The sequence below is a fragment of the Lontra canadensis genome, unplaced genomic scaffold (assembly GCF_010015895.1).
Source record: "Lontra canadensis isolate GAN:19392208 unplaced genomic scaffold, GSC_riverotter_1.0 scaffold33, whole genome shotgun sequence".
Taxonomy (NCBI): Eukaryota; Metazoa; Chordata; class Mammalia; order Carnivora; family Mustelidae; genus Lontra; species Lontra canadensis.
Window position 1 is genome coordinate 18,651,203 of NW_022631027.1, and position 18,590 is coordinate 18,669,792.

At 41.6% G+C, this 18,590-nt stretch overlaps 1 protein-coding gene across 1 annotated transcript; it reads left to right on the forward strand.

Annotated features, from left to right (window-relative positions):
- The first annotated feature begins 14,210 nt into the window (after positions 1–14,210).
- PRMT6 (protein arginine methyltransferase 6) lies at positions 14,211–16,577 on the forward strand. The gene has a single exon (XM_032867248.1). It carries the CDS (start codon positions 14,262–14,264, stop codon positions 15,387–15,389), a length of 1,128 nt encoding a protein of 375 aa, XP_032723139.1. The 5' UTR covers positions 14,211–14,261; the 3' UTR covers positions 15,390–16,577.
- The last annotated feature ends 2,013 nt before the right edge of the window (positions 16,578–18,590 follow it).

Here is an 18,590-nt window from a genome sequence, read left to right on the forward strand (position 1 = left end):
GGGCTCCTTATATCTAGAGTGATTCTTCTATTTCCAACATAGGGATGGTGCTCAAATGTCCATGATCCAAGGTAACCTACATGAACCCATCCTAAATGTGACTAGCCGCCCATGGCTCTATTGGTGGTATTTTTAGGACTCTTCTGGTTAACAATTCAATGTTATGAGTGGGCCCACTGCAGAAAGTTACTTCCAGGGTGCCTGGGTGGCTCAGTGGGTTAAAGCCTCTGCCTTCAGCTCAGGTCACAATCCCAGGTTCCTGGGATCGAGCCCCACATCAGGTTCTCTGCTCCGCGGGAAGCCTTCTTCCCCTCTCTCTCTCTGCCTGCCTCTCTGACTACTTGTGACCTCTGTCAAGTAAATAAATAAAATCTTTAAAAAAAGAAAGAAAGAAAGAAAGAAAGAAAGAAAGAGAGAGAGAGAGAGAGAGAGAGAGAGAGAAAGAAAGAAAGAAAGAAAGAAAGAAAGTAAGTTAGTTACTTCCATTTGGTACCCAGCCCATGACCAGACACCACAGGAGCAGCAGAAATCTAAGGTCAAAAAGACAGATATTTAGTAGCAAATTGCATATAACATCTTCCCCTTTTTTAAGAATCATATTTGTGGCCTGATCCTTACATGTTATTATAGCTGCAGCTTTAGGAATTTGACCTAGTTGTGCATACTATACATGTTGGCTGGGGAAGGCAGCACTGTCAGGCATGAGAAGACAGACTGAGGGTGGGATTTGCCAGACCAGGACCCCTACCTTCCCCCTTTTTCAGTGATGTGTGTCCCACCTAGCTTGCAGCCAGACAGCAGGATTAGAAATTGAATAGTTTCCCTTTGCCCAGGGATGCAAAGTAAATCACCTATGCTGGTGGGACAACCCATTGCAAATTCCAGTAGACAGTGCTTTTCCCAGGCATCATAGGGCTTGGCGTTCTCAGCAGCACAGCATGTTGATCCTTGGTGAAGGTATGCACAATGGATGTTTCCTGAGACTTCCATACCTTTGCATTGTTGGGTGTCTTGGGAGGGGTTCACAGTCTGGCATATGAAGCAACAGGCCCTTTTGGTTGAGCATTAAAGCGTATTATAGCTTGGGGCAGTACTTTAATCCACCCAGCTAATGTGAGGTTTTTACCTATTAATAATTTAATCTGCTGCTCTAGTATTCCATTTTTCCTTTCTACCATCCCTGCTGCTTACAGGTTATAGGGTAAATGGAACTTCCCATTCAATGTCTTTCGCTCAATTTTGCATACTATGACCTCTGAAATGTGACCCCCAATCACTGTCTGTTTGATGAGGGTATCCACATATGGTACTCGGGTTGTCTAATCCCCTAATAATAGCAGCCTGGTTTGGATACGGGGAGAGGAAAACTTGGTCCAGACACAGTATCCACACAAACCAAAGCACGTTGAGAACGCTCAGTGTGAGGACTACCAGTATAATCAGCTTGCCAGTCTCTCACCAGTTGGGAACTTCAGTGGATGGTCCCAGGCTCCTTTGGCAGTTGCCTTGAGCATTGTTTAGAGCACACAGGACATGCTGTTATTGCATTTATCAAGTCACTATATTTCAAGGGCAATTCAGCATCCCTAGCAATACATCATTTCTCCCAAGCACTGCAGTAGCCATTTTTTCTATGCACCCAATCTGCTGTCTATGAAGGATCAGTTGCTAGGGCTTGACTAACCTAGGGCATCAGCTCTCTGATTGACAGGGGAAGTCAGCACTTTATGAGTCACAATATAGAAGATAGTGAGGATTGCCTCAGACTCTTGCAGGCAAACTCAAATGTCTTTCCACATATCCTGACTCCACAAGGGCCTATTCATGGCCTATCCCTTAGATTCCCACTATCAAAGCCATAGAGTTAGAACAGCTCAACTGTCCATGCAAAAGATTAATGATCACCAGCTAAATGGCTCTGAGTTTAGCCCATTGGCTGCTGTGGTTTGTTCCTGTTTCTATCCAGATACCTGACTAGATCCATGCATTCTAGGCACCAGTGGGAATTTCCCCTGATTCTCTGCACAGGTACCAGAGGAAATTGGTGGGACATTTGGAGGACCTACATATTCTACAGGGCCCAGTAGAATCTGAGTTTCTAGAGACAGTGGTGCACAAAGTGCTCCTCTTCTGCAAATGGGCTTTAGTCAATGTGGAACTTTGAGCCATGCTAGAGATGGGCTGATGGAACATATTCTCAACCTACCCCTTGATAGGAAGGGTAGTTCTTATTATGATATGCTGTTACTTTATGAAGGGTCTACATGGAGGAACACTGAGTACATCACAAGGAGCTGGTGCTCTAAGGGAGTTTATCGGTTTTCTGCCCTCTTTCAAACCTCAGACCAAATCCTAAGAGTATGCTCTCCTTCTGTTGTCTCTGCTGTGGTGCCCAACCCATGCCTTACAGAGTCACAGACATACCTAACTCAAATGGCCCTACTTGGGAGATGGTCAGAGCTTTAATCTGTTCCGTTAGTTTTTTTGCTTTCCAAAGGCTACTTGCTGCTCTGATCACCAGCTTCACCTGTACTTCCTATCAAGTGGTATAAGGGATGGTGACACGATGCCACGTGGAGAATAAAAGTCCTCCAAAACCCCCAAATCCCTTCAAAGGCTTGCATTTCTTTTGTGCTCTTAGGGGTTGAATAGGCCTGCATGTCATCAATCATAGCTTCTGGGACAGCACACATCTTACCCGAACATATGACTCCTAAAAACTTCATGGTGGGGGGCGCCTGGGTGGCTCAGTGGGTTAAGCCTCTGCCTTCAGCTCAGGTCGTGATCTCAGGGTCCTGGGATCAAGCCCCGCATCGGGCTCTCTGCTCTGCAGTGAGCCTGCTTCCTCCTCTCTCTGCCTGCCTCTCTGCCTACTTGTGATCTTCTCTCTCTGTCAAATAAATAAATAAAATATTAAAAAACAAAAACAAAAACAAAAAAACTTCATGGTGGTATCTCAGTCTTGAACTTTTTATGATTTCATAAAAAATCTCTTTCACAGATGTTCCAGCAAAGTCTGCACAATGTGCTGTTGCAAAGGTAAGTCTTCACATGTGAACGTTATATCATCAATGTAATGGGCCTATTTTACTGATGTGGGGAAGGAGAACAGGGACAGGTCTCATGATATATTATGGGGTTGTACCAGTTGACCTGAGAAAATATTTAAAAGGTCCATTGTTGGGGTGCCTGGGTGGCTCAGAGGGTTAAAGCCTCTGCCTTCAGCTCAAGTCAGGATCCCTGGGTCCTGGGATCGAGCCCCACATCGGGCTCTCTCCTTGGTGGGGAGCCTGCTTCCTTCTCTCTCTCTGCCTGCCTCTCTGCCTACTTGTGATCTCTCTCTGTTGAATAAATAAATAAAATCTTTAAAAAAAAAAAAAAAGGTCCATTGTTGGGGCTCCTGGGTAGCACAGTGGGTTAAGCATCAGACTCTTGGTTTTGGCTCAGGTGCTGATCTCAGTGCCATGGAGTTCCATGCTCAGCACAGAGTCTGCTTGTGTTTTTCCTCTCCTTCTCCCTCTGCCCTTCCTCTTCATGCTCTCTCCCTCCCCCAAAATAAATAAATAAATAAATCTTTAAAAAAGGAAAAGAAACTTTGCAGCAACATGGATGGAACTAGAGGGTATTATGAAATAGAGAAAGAAAATTATCATATGATTTCACTCATATGGAGAATTTAACAAACAAAACAGAAGAGTGTAGAGGAAGGGAGAGAAAAATAAAACAAGACAAAATCAGAAAAGGAGACAAACCAAAAAAGACTCTTAACCACAGGAAACAAACAGGGTTGCTGGAGGGGAAGGGGATGAAAGGATGGGGTAACTGGGTGATGCTACCTCTGAAACTAATAATACACTATATGTTAATTGAATGTAAATAAAACTAAGTTAAATTAAAAAAATAGAAAGAAAGAAAGGTCTGTTGTTGTCCCTCCCATGTGAGGGCAAATTGATCTTGTGATTCATCAGCCAAGGGTATACTGAAAATAGTATTTGTTCGGTCTGGTATAACATGGTACACTCGTAGGATCACAGCCAAGCATCTAAGATGGTGGCAATGCTGGGCACAGCTGCGTGGATGGGTCACTACCTTGTTCAGTTCTCAGCAGTTCACAGTCATCCTCCATGAGTCATCTGACTTTTCACAGGCCATATGGGGTTATTGAAAGTGCTATAGGCAGAGTGCAGAATAACCATTTGGGGTGCAGTTTGGGGATAGTTTTTCCTATTCCCTTAGGCCCTGAGGCAATTTATATTGTTTGTCAGTTGCCATTTTTCACATGGGCAGTAGACTTACTGGTTCCCAGTTGGTGTTTTCCTTCACCACTGGCTTGATTACTCCAACCCTGAGGCAGAATTCACCCACAGACGTTTGCAAATCTTGTAGGATATTCTTGCCCAAAATGCTCTCTGGTATTAGATTAAAACCTCATATTTTTGTGGGGGAAAATGCCTGACATACAATGTTAAAGGGAACTTCCTGACCATAACCATTTATCTTCTGTAACCACAGATGGCGAGGATCGGGCCGGGAAATGTCAAAGAGTTACCAGGTATTAGCATACATTTGACCCCAGTGTCAACCAGAGGCATCACCTTTTGTTTATTTCTGGGAATCAGTGAATAGTCAATTCAATATGAGTTCTCAGATCATTCCCACTGGCTCTCCCCTAAAGGCAATATTTGCTGCATCATATACTTGGGGTTGGGATGCACCCTCCCCAAATAAGACTATATCCCTCCCCAAATAAGACTATATCTCCTGGAGAAGATGGGGGCATGAGGGATGGGAGGGGCTGATAGAACAGGTTTGAACTATTTTTTAGGTTTTAAGGTTTTCTACAGGCTGACCAAAACAGCATTGAGTTGTCAGTCTACCTTTCCAGTTGGAGTCCCAGTAGCCAGGTCAAGCCACATTTCCTTCCAGGTCACTTTACAGGATCTTTTACAGCTGATTAGGATAACCTTTGGTTTTTCAAGTTCCATCTCTGTCTCAGGTCTTTCCCCCAGCTGGTACTTTCCTGGGATTTTTCAGTGCCCCGAGATCAGAAATGGATTGCCCACCATCATAAATGTTCTGTCTCATGACAAGGCTCAGCATGGATATCAGCATCCCATACCACAACCTGGGTTTAGACTGGAGGATATTGGTTTCCATTCCTGCAGTGCATGTGGCCCAATCAGGGACTTCAAAGACAGATGACCTATCTCATTCCCAATTTCTTAAAATTTTGTTGCACTTCCTCTATAGATTTCTAACATTTCATTTGCCCAGAGAGATCCTCCTGGATGGGCCAGGCCTCCTGCAGGCTAGAACAATCTGATCCATGACAGACTGAGTACCTTGAACACCAGGTCCTGCCAGAGGGCAGGGTGTGTGGTGTTGCTGCTCATTTTCTGTGCCTCCTACTTGATCAGAAAAATGTCATCATCATCGCCCCCGCTCCTGCCCCACATCCCATAGCCACACTAACTATGCTGGAATACTTTCCCTGGCCTTTTGCAGGAACTTGGCAGCTAAATCAATAAGCTCAGTGGGAGTATATTCTTTCATCATGATTGCATCCTAAATTGGGGGCTGCCCTGCTGGCTAGGGTTGTTTGGGCTATGCTGTGCTATTGTGTTTGTATTAGGGGTCGGACAGCATGGTACATTTTGTCTGTTTTACTGTCAGTCATGTCCTCCTCTTCCTTCTCCTTACTTTCTCAGGGTTCCACCCCTTAGTGTCCCAATCAGGCTTTGTCACAAGAGCTTAGACTTAATCCACAGCAGACTATACCCTCCTAGTTCTGCAAAACAGCACACTAAGTTCTCCACCTTTTTATCCTGCTCTCCCACCTTATCTGCCAGCCCTGAAGCTGAGGAATGGACACCCACATGTCCTTCTTTAACCTCAGCTCTTCTTTCATCTTTCTAACTTGGCTTCGGTCTCTAGTTTGTCATTGCTAGCCAAACAGCCCACCGTAGAGGCCAGCCCACCGTAGAGGCCAGCCCACTGCAGCAGCCATTCGTTTCCCTTCTTTGCCCCAGTACACTATCTGCAGTTCCTCAAACAAGCACCTCAAACCAGCAGGCATTTTGAAGGCATCCCTGTACTCATATGGAGGTCCACGAGTGTCTTACATGCCACTTCTCCCCACATAGAGGTTAATGACCAACTTGGACATTCTGTCTCCATACCTCTTTCCCAAAATCCATTTCTCTGGTCTCCTGGCTGGCTGGCCAATTGTTTATTCACAAATTTGGAAGCTTCTTGGGTGAAATCTGAAAGTGACCCCCATTCCCATAGGACAAGGAGAGATTGGAGAAAAAGGCAGACTTCTCCAGACTAATAGTTGACAGGTTTGATAAGCAAGGGAACTTACAGACAATGCTTGTGGGCAATCAAAAGGCTGGTATATCTCTGCACCCACATGCTAGGATCTTAAAAGTTTATAGAAATCTTAACTGGGTTCAGTTGCATATAGTCCAGATGGTCTCAACAACACATTACATTCTCAAGACCGCATTCTTGAAGTGGCTCCAGTTACAGAGATAGTGGGAAGAATACTATTCTAAGGACAAGAGGGTTAAGGAGCCTCTGATTACCCTAATGCAGATCAAGGGTCAAACAGTGTTCATGTTCTCTCTATGACCTCCTCCAACAATTGGGAGCTCCTTAGGGTGGAAACTGAGACTACTTCCTCCTCCCTTCCCCAGAGCCCAGTACAGTGCTGTATGTGGAAGAAGCTCAGTAATACTAAGTGAATAAACCAACTAAGATTCTTAAATACAGTCAGTCTACTAGAGCATAACTAATAATTCCCACATCACAACTCTTCTAAGTAAAACACATGTAGAGATTAGATGAAAACTCAATGTCTACCATGCTTTCTTCTTTTGGTGTATAGAAATAGAGTAGCTTCAGAACACAAATGGAAGAAATGAGAAGCTCAGTTCCTTTTGCTAAGTCATTCATAGGAAGAGCATAGCCTATACCATAGTGGCTTTAGAGGTAACAGAGGACCAAATTCTCTACAGCAATCTAAACGAAGAAATGACAGTTACGCAAACCCCATGGATTCATTTCAACACACATAAGACAGAGCAAAAGAATCTAGACCCAAAACAAGGCATGTAGTCTCTTTTTTGATTTCTAAATGGGGTTTATGATAATAGCAACTGCATAGATTTTGTGAAGACTCAGTTGTCTCTGGCATACAAAGTATGAAATAAATGTTAATCATCATCAAATAATTAATATTATGATTATATGCATGCTGCTCGACAAGACACTGTGGGGATATACAGGGAACTGGTTCCTGCCTATAAGGAGTTTACAATCCAGTAGAAAAGATAAACAAGAAATGAATATAGCAGCTATGTGCCTTGGTTTCCCAAATTGTGAAAATAGGGATAATAATATACACCTCATAGATTTTTGAGAATTAGAGATTATTCCCTAAAATATAAACACTATAGAAACAGGGATTTTTATCTGTCTTATTTACCTCTACACTTTTGGTACAGAGTATCAGGTGGTCTGTAAATATTTGTTGAATGAATAAATGAATGCATGAATGAATGAATAATGCACATAAAACATTTAGGCAATGCTTAGCACATGCTAAACACAATATGTTTTAACTATTATGCACGTTATATAAAATAAGATAATAAAAATAACTTATTTATATAAAGTAGGAAATATTAAGAGTCAAGAGAACTGTACAGGAAAAAAGGACACTACAAAATTCCTGGTAGGAATGATTATCTCCTTCTCAGAGGATCTGTACAACAGCAGAAACTTGGATAAACAAATTATGGTATATTTGTACAATGGAATATTCTAAAGTAAAGCAGTAGAAGTAAAAAAAAAAAAAATACTACCACACATAATCACATGGATGAATCTTGCAACCACAATGGTGAGCAAAAGAAATCAGAAATGAGGGAACACATACTGTGTGATCAGATGTGTATGAAGCTACAAACCAGGTCACTGAACCTTTTTATGGTATTATGAGGATACATACCTTCAGGAAAGAGGAAGAGTACAGGATTGTAGGGATGCGTGGACACTTCTGGCACTGGTAATGTTCTATGTCTTGACCTGGGTAGTTAAGTCCTAGAATGAGAAATCATTCTGTAGGTATATTTGTACAAATCAGCTTCGTTTTTGCTGTATCAACAACGCCAATATCTCAGTAGCTCACCACAGTACGAGTTTTCTGTTCCTGGCTTCCATGACGTGGGAGTTGCAATCTAGTAGGTTCTGCTGGGTTCCCTCAGACTCAGCTTGGCTTCATTGTAGGAGTATTCTCTTCTTGGAACCAGACTAGCAAAACAGCAACTATTTGGAGTGTGGGGCTTCACACAGAGGGCTCAGAAACTCAAAAGTCACAGGCAATCTGTGCAACTAGCTCCATTAAAATGTTCTGCTACAAGATTCACAAACCTGTACCCCTGGGGAAAAAAATATATGTTTATAAAAAAAAAAAATTAAAAAAATTTTTTTTTTTCTGCTACAATAGGGTCATAGCTGGTTCAGAACTTTGTTTCTGGTCTATTAGATGCCGTCATCTCCACATGCCATGAGCCACACCCATAGTACTCTGAGACATAGACTTATCTGAACACGTGTCACAGTAATTGTGAAGCTGCAGCAGGAACACACCCTCTGTCTCTTTACCCTAAACCATTTTCTCCAGCTGAAAGTATTTGTTTCCAAATGTAATTGAAGTGCTCGCTTCGGCAGCACATATACCAAATGTAATTGAAGTCACCAATTGGTTGATTTTTAGTTAGTCAAAAGGGGGGTAGAGGGTGGGAACAAGAGAATGATTTGGACTGGGGCCCTCCCCAAGGTCAGAAAGCTTCCTCTGCTGGCCTGGAGGAGGAAAACTCCCAGGTTATAAGAGAGTCAGGGCCTGAAGGCAGGAATTGCCAGAAGCCTCTAAAAGCCGAAAGTAACCCCAATTTGTCAATCAGGAAGAGGAGGGACAACTCAGTCCTGCCTCAGCAAGAAACTGAATTCTGTCAACCACAGAATTCAACCAAAAAGTAACATGGCCAGGCTGACAGCTTGATTCCAGCTTGCAGAGTGAACGCTAACTTCACCCAATGAATCAGTGCCTGAACTCCTGACCCACGGACACTAGGAGTTAACAAAATGTTTGTTTTTTGAGCTGCTAAACTGGTAGTAATTTGTTACAGAGCAACAGGAAAAAACAAACCAAACAAAGAACAATAGGTCTTCCATTCCATAAACTCCACCTGGCCTCACACTGGTTCTGATATGCTTCAGATTGACTGGTGTGGTCCTTCTCAAATCTCACCATGCATCAGAATTACCTGAAGGGCTGTTAGAACAAAGAATGAAGAACCCTAACCTCAGATATTCTAATTCATTAGCTATAGAGTGGGATTCATTATTGGGTGATTCTAACATTTTCCCTGGTGTTGGTAACTCTGTTGATCTAGAAACCATGCTTTGGGAATCACAGGCCTCCCGCAACTACGCTAACTTCAATGCACTTGAAATGTCCTTAGTCACAAAATGCTACGAGATCATCAGTATCTGGTTGAAGCAACTGGTTGACTTTCTTTCATATTAAAGGTTTTCATGAAAGAAACGAGAGAAGAAGATCTTATTAAATAATATTCATTAAGCTTAATACTTAATTTTCATTAAGCTACCTGATTCTCATTGTTCCTGTGGCAGATGAGCAAATGCTAATTTCAGAAATGCACTGATATGTTACTGCCCCCACATTACAGTTTACATTCCTGGGAATTTTTGTACTATTTCCATTCTAATGGCATGATTTAGAGCAGAAATTGTTAAAATGTCATAACCGATATTTGTACTTGAAATTTTTAAAGTACCACATTCAATATTTTAAGAGGGCTCAATAAGTTTAAACCAAATTGATAATTATGGATCGAGTTCATAATATCTTTGTTGTAACTATCTAAATAGCTCAATACAAACATTTTTTAAAGGAATTACAACTACTCATAATAATATCATCAGGGAACTATGAATTTTCTATTTGTCTGTTTTAGTATTAGGTTTTAATAGCTGGGCCAATACCTCATGGAAAGACACTATATACATCAAGAGAATAATGTATACATAGGCTTTTTATGTTTGATGTTCCAATCCGTCTAAATACAAAACCACCACCTTTTGCCTTCACTTTCTACAAAGGATTTTTTTTTTAAGGTAAAAGTGCCTCTTTCTATGCTGATGTCTTATAAGTAACTACAGAATGATAAGAAGCACATCATTTAATGAATATTCATATCAAAGAGATATTTATAACATTTTTCATGTCATTGCTCCTTTACCCTTCCCCAACATACACTTTGAGAATTACAATGACTTCTTGAAATCCTGAAGGAACTATCTTCAATTCTAATACAAGGCTTTAAAATACATTTTAAACAGGCCTTCACATTAAAGAGGAGAAGAATTTGAAAGAAGTATTTGTGGGAGGAAATCACATCAGCAAACTCAAGATAAAATAATACAGGAAGGAAAGTTGAGAATTAAAAGTGGTCTAATAATTTGCTTAAGTAAGGCAAAGTAAGAAAAATAAATAACATCAGATTAACACAAAAATATAAGCTCCAGGGAGGTAGAGGTATTTGTCTTTTTGTTGGTTGATATGTTCTCTGTTTCTGGAATATTTAGTGTAGAGTAGAAGCCCAAAATATTTATTGAACAAATAGATAAATACATAAATGTGCATGATGCAGAAAATCAATCATGGTTCTCCCAGTTGTAAAAAACATATCTATGATCCCATGTTCATCAGGACCAACAATCAGGAATGTGGGAATGGTGCAGACTCCAGGACAATGCACTAGATTCTCAATATAAAAGTAAAAAATACAAAATCTTGGTGTTCAAATATCCACCATCCGGCATGGAAAAGCCAGATATGTGAGGGGCTGTGGTACAACAGGATAAGTGATAAAAAGAATTATATATAAGTATTATCAGTCACAGATTGGTTGAAAAAGTTACAAATAAATGGTAACATTTGAGCATTTTCTAAAAAGATGAGTGAGAGTACAAACCCAAAGCAAAGGTACAGACATGTAAAAATTCATAGTGCTTTTGGAGAACAGCAAGCTGTGGATTTCAAACTTTCGAACCATTGCCTAGAACAAGAAATATATATATATATACACACACACACACATATATATATAAAACATAACTGAAACCAGTGAGTATTGGAATAATACTCACCTTTACTCATTTTATGTATTTGATATATTCTATTCTATTTCCTTTTTTAATGCTGTTGAAGATATATTCAATAAATTTCAAGATCCATTTGTTTGAAAAATATTGGGTTTGAGCATCAAATGAATGTGGTGAGTAGACCACTGAAATGGAAACACAAAGAATGCTCTGCCAGCTGAGCTCCAACTCTTCTCCCATTTAGGTAGGTTGCTAGAGCTACATTACTTAGAGGGAGACTATGATCTAGGTCCCTTTCCTATTTAAAACAACTCAGTGTGGTAGAAAACATGAGTAAAGAAATTCCTCTCTATAGCAAGCCAATATACAGAAAGGAAAAGTGCCACTGGCACTACCCTATTCTGGACAGAATTTTTAGGGCTTTCTATTATTCTGGCTAGAGTGGTTAAGGGTGTTTGAAAATAAAACAACTCTCACATCTGGAAGCATCCTAAATTCAATTTATCTCTAGATTTATCTCAGAGTTTCCGAGAGTCAAATTGTTATACTGAACTACAAAAAAAACAAAACTCTTTTCCCTCGCCTATGAATAACTATCTAACTATATCCACAACAGACTTTGTTGAAGACTATTCACTGAGTATTCTATGTGCCAGGATCTGTTGTAGTGCTAGGAACTACAATAGTGGGGAAACAAAAGCTCAAGCCTCTTGGAGTTTATATTTTACAAAACAAAACAAAACAAAAAACAAAAAATGCAAGTAAACTAAATACATACAAATTGTAAAAGGTATGAAAGAAATAAACAGTATTAGAAAATAATAATTAAGGTAGCCAAGGAAAGCCTTTCTCAGAAGGTAATATTTACATTGAGATCTAATGGGTGAGAGGGAGCCATTGAAGTCAAGTACTAAAAAGAAAAACAATGTCCCAGGTCCTAGAAGAGCATTAAGTGAAGACCTGAGCCAGGGAAGAGGTTGTTGTTAAAGGCGGCATAGCTTGAGCCCTATACGTTGGTAAGAGTAGCATGAGATGAGATGGGAAGTTATTTGAAGATACTAGATTGTTTCAGCACCTAGAATAGGAAGTTACTGGAGAATGGGATGGTCTAAGTTGGGTTTTTTAAAGTTCATTCTTATAGCTATACGGACAATAGGATAGATAGCGATATGATTAGAAGCTGGTCCATCTCGTAGAAGACTGATTTCCAGGCCAGCAAAGATGGAAGATTAGACTAGGGTGTTGGCAGTGGAGAAGGAGAAAAGAAGATGGACTCAAGATGTATTTTGGAGGTAGAATCAACAAAACTTATAATCAGAATATACTTAAAAGAGACCAAAAGTGAGTTGAAAATTGGTTAGAGGAGTGAGTGCATCTCAAAGGGGAAGTAAAAGATTTTCAGGAAGGAAAGAATGGGAGAGGTATGCATTAACAGCCTACAAATAATGTATTAAAGTGATCACATTAACAACTCTAATTCCATGGCCTGCTCTGTGCTTTTGTTTCCCCACTATAGTAGTTCCTAGCACTACAACAGATCCTGGCACGTAGAATGCTATTTTCTTAAAACAAGTTATCAAACTGGGCAGAAAGAGAAACTGCTTTGAGGACTTTTAGCCTTAAATGGTTGAGCCCAGAACACTGGAAAAACGATAATTTACCCAATGAAAATAATGAAGCAAGATTTAACTAAGATCATTTTAGTGAGAAACAGTAGTTCTGGCTGCACAAATTCCCCAGGGAGCTTTTAAAACTACATGCCCAGGCTCCATGAAGTCATTCTGATTTAATTAGTTTGAGGTGAGACAGAAGCATAGGTATTTTTAAAAAGCAGCTCTACTGAGCAGCAAGAATTGAGAGTCCTGAGTTAAAGGTACAGAGGATGCCAGGTCAATAAACCTATTCCATTAAATGAAGGATTAATAAAATGGGGTGAAGAAACTTTTTCCCACAGATAAGAAACACAGGCCCATTGGCGAAATAGACACAGTTCAAAAAGTCAATTTTACTCAACGTAAGTTTTTTGAGTCTGGGAGAAATTTTTATTCTCACAGTGTTAGGAACACAGACCCTCATAGAGACATCACACATATTTCAAAGTACATCTTATTTCTATTATGAACAACACAGAGGGAAGAAATTAACACCTGACAGTTGACTGAAAGAAAAACAGAAGAGGAAGAGCTTGTATCTACCCCGGAAAAACAATCACACAGGAAAAAAAGAGTTTCAGTGGAAAAGTTATCACAAGGGTGGAAAGATTCCATTACTTCTGAATTTAAAAATTAAAAAAAAAAATTAAAAATTGGTTACCAAAATACAGCTGGCAATGGGTTTCACTGTATCACATCACCCTTGCTTTTCACCTGTTTTTTAGTCTGAACCCTTCCAAGATGAGCCACTTAATTACCACAGCAGGACTAAGACCAAAGTGTTCTCCTGAAATAGAGACCAGAAACAAAATTTGGCTGCAATGAATATTCCTTGTTGCTGGTGCGTGCGTGGGTAATTGAAGGCAAGAGTAGTCATATGATTGTGGTGTCACTGAAATCAAAACCAAAGCCTCACACCGTCAGGGTTTTCTTTGTTGTATTTACACCTTCTTTGCACTCCACGAAAACAGACAAAGAAAACGTGCAGTGCAACTTCTCCAACTGGAGAGCTCTGAGAGCAGTAACGGTCCAGGTGAGGTGGCACAGTGGGAAGGGGGTCGCCCAGACAATTCGGGGTAATAACGTCAGGGAGTTAAGCACCCACGACAAGCGTGGATTCTCAGTCACGCGAGTGAGTGGACTTCAGTGAAAGCAAAAGAGAATTGAGGAGCTAAGGGTTAGAGGCGGAACGTACCAGTAAACAGAATTTGGGTGTGGTGGGTGCGAAAGGGAATCCAAAACCTCAGAAAAGCAAAGTTGTGTAGAGCTCTGAAGCTTCCGGCAGGCACCCGCCCGGCGACCTCCCAGGAAGTGGGAGGTACGAGCAGGCACTACAAGTCCCAGAAGCCCCCGCCTCCTGGAGCCCGCGCGGAGCCCCGCAAAGCCCGCTGGGAGCCGGTCGGAGACGCCAAGATGTCGCTGCCCCAGAAAAGAAAGCTTGAGTCGGGGGGCGGCGGCGAAGGAGGGGAGGGAACTGAAGAGGAAGATGGCGGAGAGCAGGAGGCGGCTCTGCCGCGACCCCGGAGGGCTAGGAGGGAGCGGGACCAGCTGTACTATGAGTGCTATTCAGACATATCGGTCCACGAGGAGATGATTGCGGACCGTGTCCGGACTGATGCCTACCGCTTGGGCATCCTGCGGAACTGGGCAGGACTGAGGGGCAAGACTGTGCTGGACGTGGGCGCGGGCACCGGCATTCTTAGCATCTTCTGTGTACAGGCCGGGGCCCGGCGCGTGTACGCGGTGGAGGCCAGCGCCATCTGGCAACAGGCCCGGGAGGTGGTGCGGCTCAACGGGCTGGAGGACCGGGTGCACGTCCTGCCGGGGCCGGTGGAGACGGTGGAGTTGCCGGAGCAGGTGGATGCCATCGTGAGCGAGTGGATGGGGTACGGACTCCTGCACGAGTCTATGCTGAGCTCTGTGCTCTACGCGCGGACCAAGTGGCTGAAGGAGGGCGGTCTTCTCCTGCCGGCTTCCGCCGAGCTCTTCGTGGCGCCCATCAGCGACCAGATGCTTGAGTTGCGCCTGGGCTTCTGGAGCCAGGTGAAGCAGCTCTACGGTGTGGACATGAGCTGCTTGGAGAGCTTCGCCACGCGCTGCCTTATGGGCCACTCGGAGATCGTGGTGCAGGGTTTGTCCGGGGAGGATGTGCTGGCCCGGCCGCAGTGCTTTGCTCAGCTGGAGCTGGCCCGCACCGGCCTGGAGCAGGAGCTGGAGGCTGGGGTGGGCGGGCGCTTCCGCTTCAGTTGCTATGGCTCAGCGCCCATGCACGGCTTTGCCATCTGGTTCCAGGTGACCTTCCCCGGAGGGGACTCGGAGAAACCCCTGGTGCTGTCCACCTCGCCTTTTCACCCGGTCACGCACTGGAAGCAGGCACTCCTCTACCTGAACGAGCCTGTGCAAGTGGAACAAGATACGGACATTTCCGGAGAGATCACGCTGCTGCCCTCCCGGGATAACCACCGTCTCCTGCGCGTGCTGCTGCGCTACAAAGTGGGAGACCAGGAGGAAAAGACCAAAGACTTTGCCATGGAGGACTGAGGGTTGCCTTTTCTCCCAGCTACCTTCCGAGGCGGCCAGACCTGCGTGGTAGAGGCGGAGGGGGGTCGGAGGAGAAAGGGAGATTCCCCGTGCAAGTAGGGGGCAATATCTTCTGTCTCCCTTTTTCCTCATGGCTCCTGGGGAGGGAGAATGACTTCAGTCTCCCTTCGAGGAGATTCTTCTGGCGAAATTTATTTAGAAAATGAATCCCGATGCCCCCAAGGATGGAAACAGCTTGTTTATTAATGGGCTTCTTTAAGTCTCAAAAGCATGTGGTACCAAGCACTTGTATTTCTATTTCTTTTATTCCCCGGGTAGAAAGCAAACACACTTTAGAAGAATATTTCAGTTTATGAAGGCTCATGCACATCCCTGACACCTCACACCTAAAAAGCCAGGGAGAGGATAAAAGGGTTTATAGTTAGATTCCATAAATTTCCAGTAGGACTTAAGTATCTCTCCAGAGCCATATTCTATTATTCTCTAAATTCCCTCCTTCCCTACGTGCCTCTAGGCTTCAGTCTTCCTCGTTGTTTTTTAAATAAACTTCGCTTCTGGTAATGAGAGGGAGAAAAGTGAGGAAGCAGTTTGAATAACCCTGTTCTTACACTTACTATCGTAGGGTGCTAAATTTGAACACATTTCTCCACTGAATAAAATAGGCTAATATAATTGTGCAGCATACCCCCCAAATGTAAAAGGTACATTTAGGAGAAAAACATCTGAAAGTGAAGTAGTATGGGTTTTTTTTTTATTCTTGTCTTTACTATTAAGATTTAACCAAGGAACTTTTTATGTTACATAATAGTTTTGTGTGATTTTTATTAATCCAGCTGATAGAAGGTTTTCTGAACCCAACCCAAGGATTTATTCATCATATTGGGTAAATTGTTTAGGCACTCTAAATTAAGGAAAGTATTTCCCCAGCTAGAGAAGTGCACTCATTTAAACTCTCATTTAGAGAGATCATGTGATCTGGCCTACTTAAATCAAGTGAAATTTCCTTTTTAGTGGTTTTTTTTTTTCCTTCTTCTTTTTAGCTCAGCCAAATGTGAAAGTTGTGAATTTCGGAAAATCATTTGTAATGAAGTGTGAGTCATGTTATCAAATTTATTTCACGGATGTTTCCCTCCTTATCCCTGTGGCAAATAAAACATTGGCATTCTATTTTTATAGATGAAGTAAGAAGTCTTGTGTACTGTGACTTATAATGCTTTTGCCTTTTGAATATTGCCAGTTCTTAAGAAAAGTGTTACAACCCTTCAAAATATAGCTTCAGGGTAATTTATGCTTAATGTATGTTTTCTCTTCATACTGGTAGCTTTTGTATCCTAATAGAAAACAGGTGTGAAAAAGTGGTATTTGAAGTGATCCAACTTAGTTTTGTTTACTGTAATGAGTTTTCTCCTTTATTCATCGCATATTAAAAGTACCAAAGTATTATAACCAATTTGCTAAAGTTTGGTGTTAACACATGAGATCTTCCATTATGAAGGAAAACATAAAAAATCAATGACTTTACAAGATCCAAGCAATAACAGCGACTGTTGTCACCATTTTGATAGTTAACAGTCTATATAAATGGTGTAGTCATAGCAAGGTAGGCCTGATTTAAGCTGGAGTTATAAAATAGGTCCTCTTTTTTTTTTAGGGTCAACTATATATTTATTTATTTAGAATTTTAGTGTATGGTTTTGGGTAGATTTCTGATATTTTTTAACTTCCTTTAAGAATCCCTTTGCTGTGTGGGCAGACAAAAGCATTCCCCTCAATCACATTTTTTAAAAAATATAACAATGTGCATATTATAGAGCTCTTGTTATCAATATAAGCATGCAAAGATAGCACCAGTTAAAACTTAGAGGAACTATAGAAGCAAAAAGTATTTCATATTTAGGCAAAGTGAGCTTTAATATTCTTGTTACTGTTTCCCAAAAGAAAAATGAGTTATAAAAATATAGCTGCTAAAGCAGTGAGTCAATAGACATCATAGCATATAGCTAAATCAGGACTTAAGCTAGATAGATCCTGATGGAACCCAGGCTCCACCACTATAACCATGTGACCTTGGGCAAAAGACTTAACCTCTGCTTTTCTCCAGTGCTCTCATGCAAACAGTATAACAATCATACCTGCTCCATAGATATGTAATACATGTAATGCCGGGAATATAGTTAATATGTGTAGTTAATACTGTGAGCACATGGTGCCTGGTACACAATAAAATCTCAGTGATTCCTAGCTGTTGTAATTACAGAAAACTACTATGCAAACCTGAAGCATTTGGCCACATGTAAAATGTGCTACAGAATAAATATTCAACATTCTGATTTTCTTGCAGGTTTGTTTGGCAGTATCAGCACAGCTGCGTATGACTGGACACCAGATGATCCAAACCCTTTGGAGTGACAACACTTCCAGAAGGATGAGAGCATGACATGCTCCAGTAAACGGGCAATGTCCCTTATCTGTGTGAGCTGGTACTGATTGCCTGGGTCATTTGGACCACAGGAAGAACTGTCAGCCCTAAGGAGGGAAAAACATAATGAAGTACTACCTGCTTTCTTCAGACATCTTACGTTTATTTAGCACTGTGAAACTTTCCAAATATTTACATTAATTCACTGGACCAGTGGACATTTTACTGAGTATACCAGAAAACAGTCATTGTGATAAGCACTTAGTATACAAACCAATAAAACATGGTTTTTGCTCCCAAGTATGTATGTTCATAGGATAAACCAAAAAGGAAAATACATCAACAATAATGGGCTACTTGGGATGCTTGGGATGTAGGTGTTAAGAACAGCAGGTAATTACCTTCACTTTATATACTGGAAAGAAGACTGACACAGATATTGAAGGATTTCCCTAAGGTTATGTAACTAATTCTTGACAGCTGAACACAAGTATCTCAATTCCTATCCCCAACCTCTTAGTTTAAAAAAATTTCAAAGGAGATATATCTCAGAGGTCTCAAAGAGCCACCCTTCAGTATATAAGATCTCAAAATTGACATTACTAGGTACTCATAAAATACACCATGTACCCATTTCCCCAACAGGGCTAATCAAGTGCGGCATTCTTTCTGAGGCCCCCAGAACACAATGCTCACTGCAGTAACAAAGAGAAGTAGATGAACTCTGCCATTTTGGCTATAGGTAGTGGCATCCAATGAAACAAGTGTTCACTCATTTAATT

What these genes read in the sequence shown, in the direction of transcription:
- PRMT6 (XM_032867248.1), top strand. Translation starts at nt 14,262, where the DNA reads ATGTCGCTGCCCCAGAAAAGAAAGCTTGAGTCGGGGGGCGGCGGCGAA.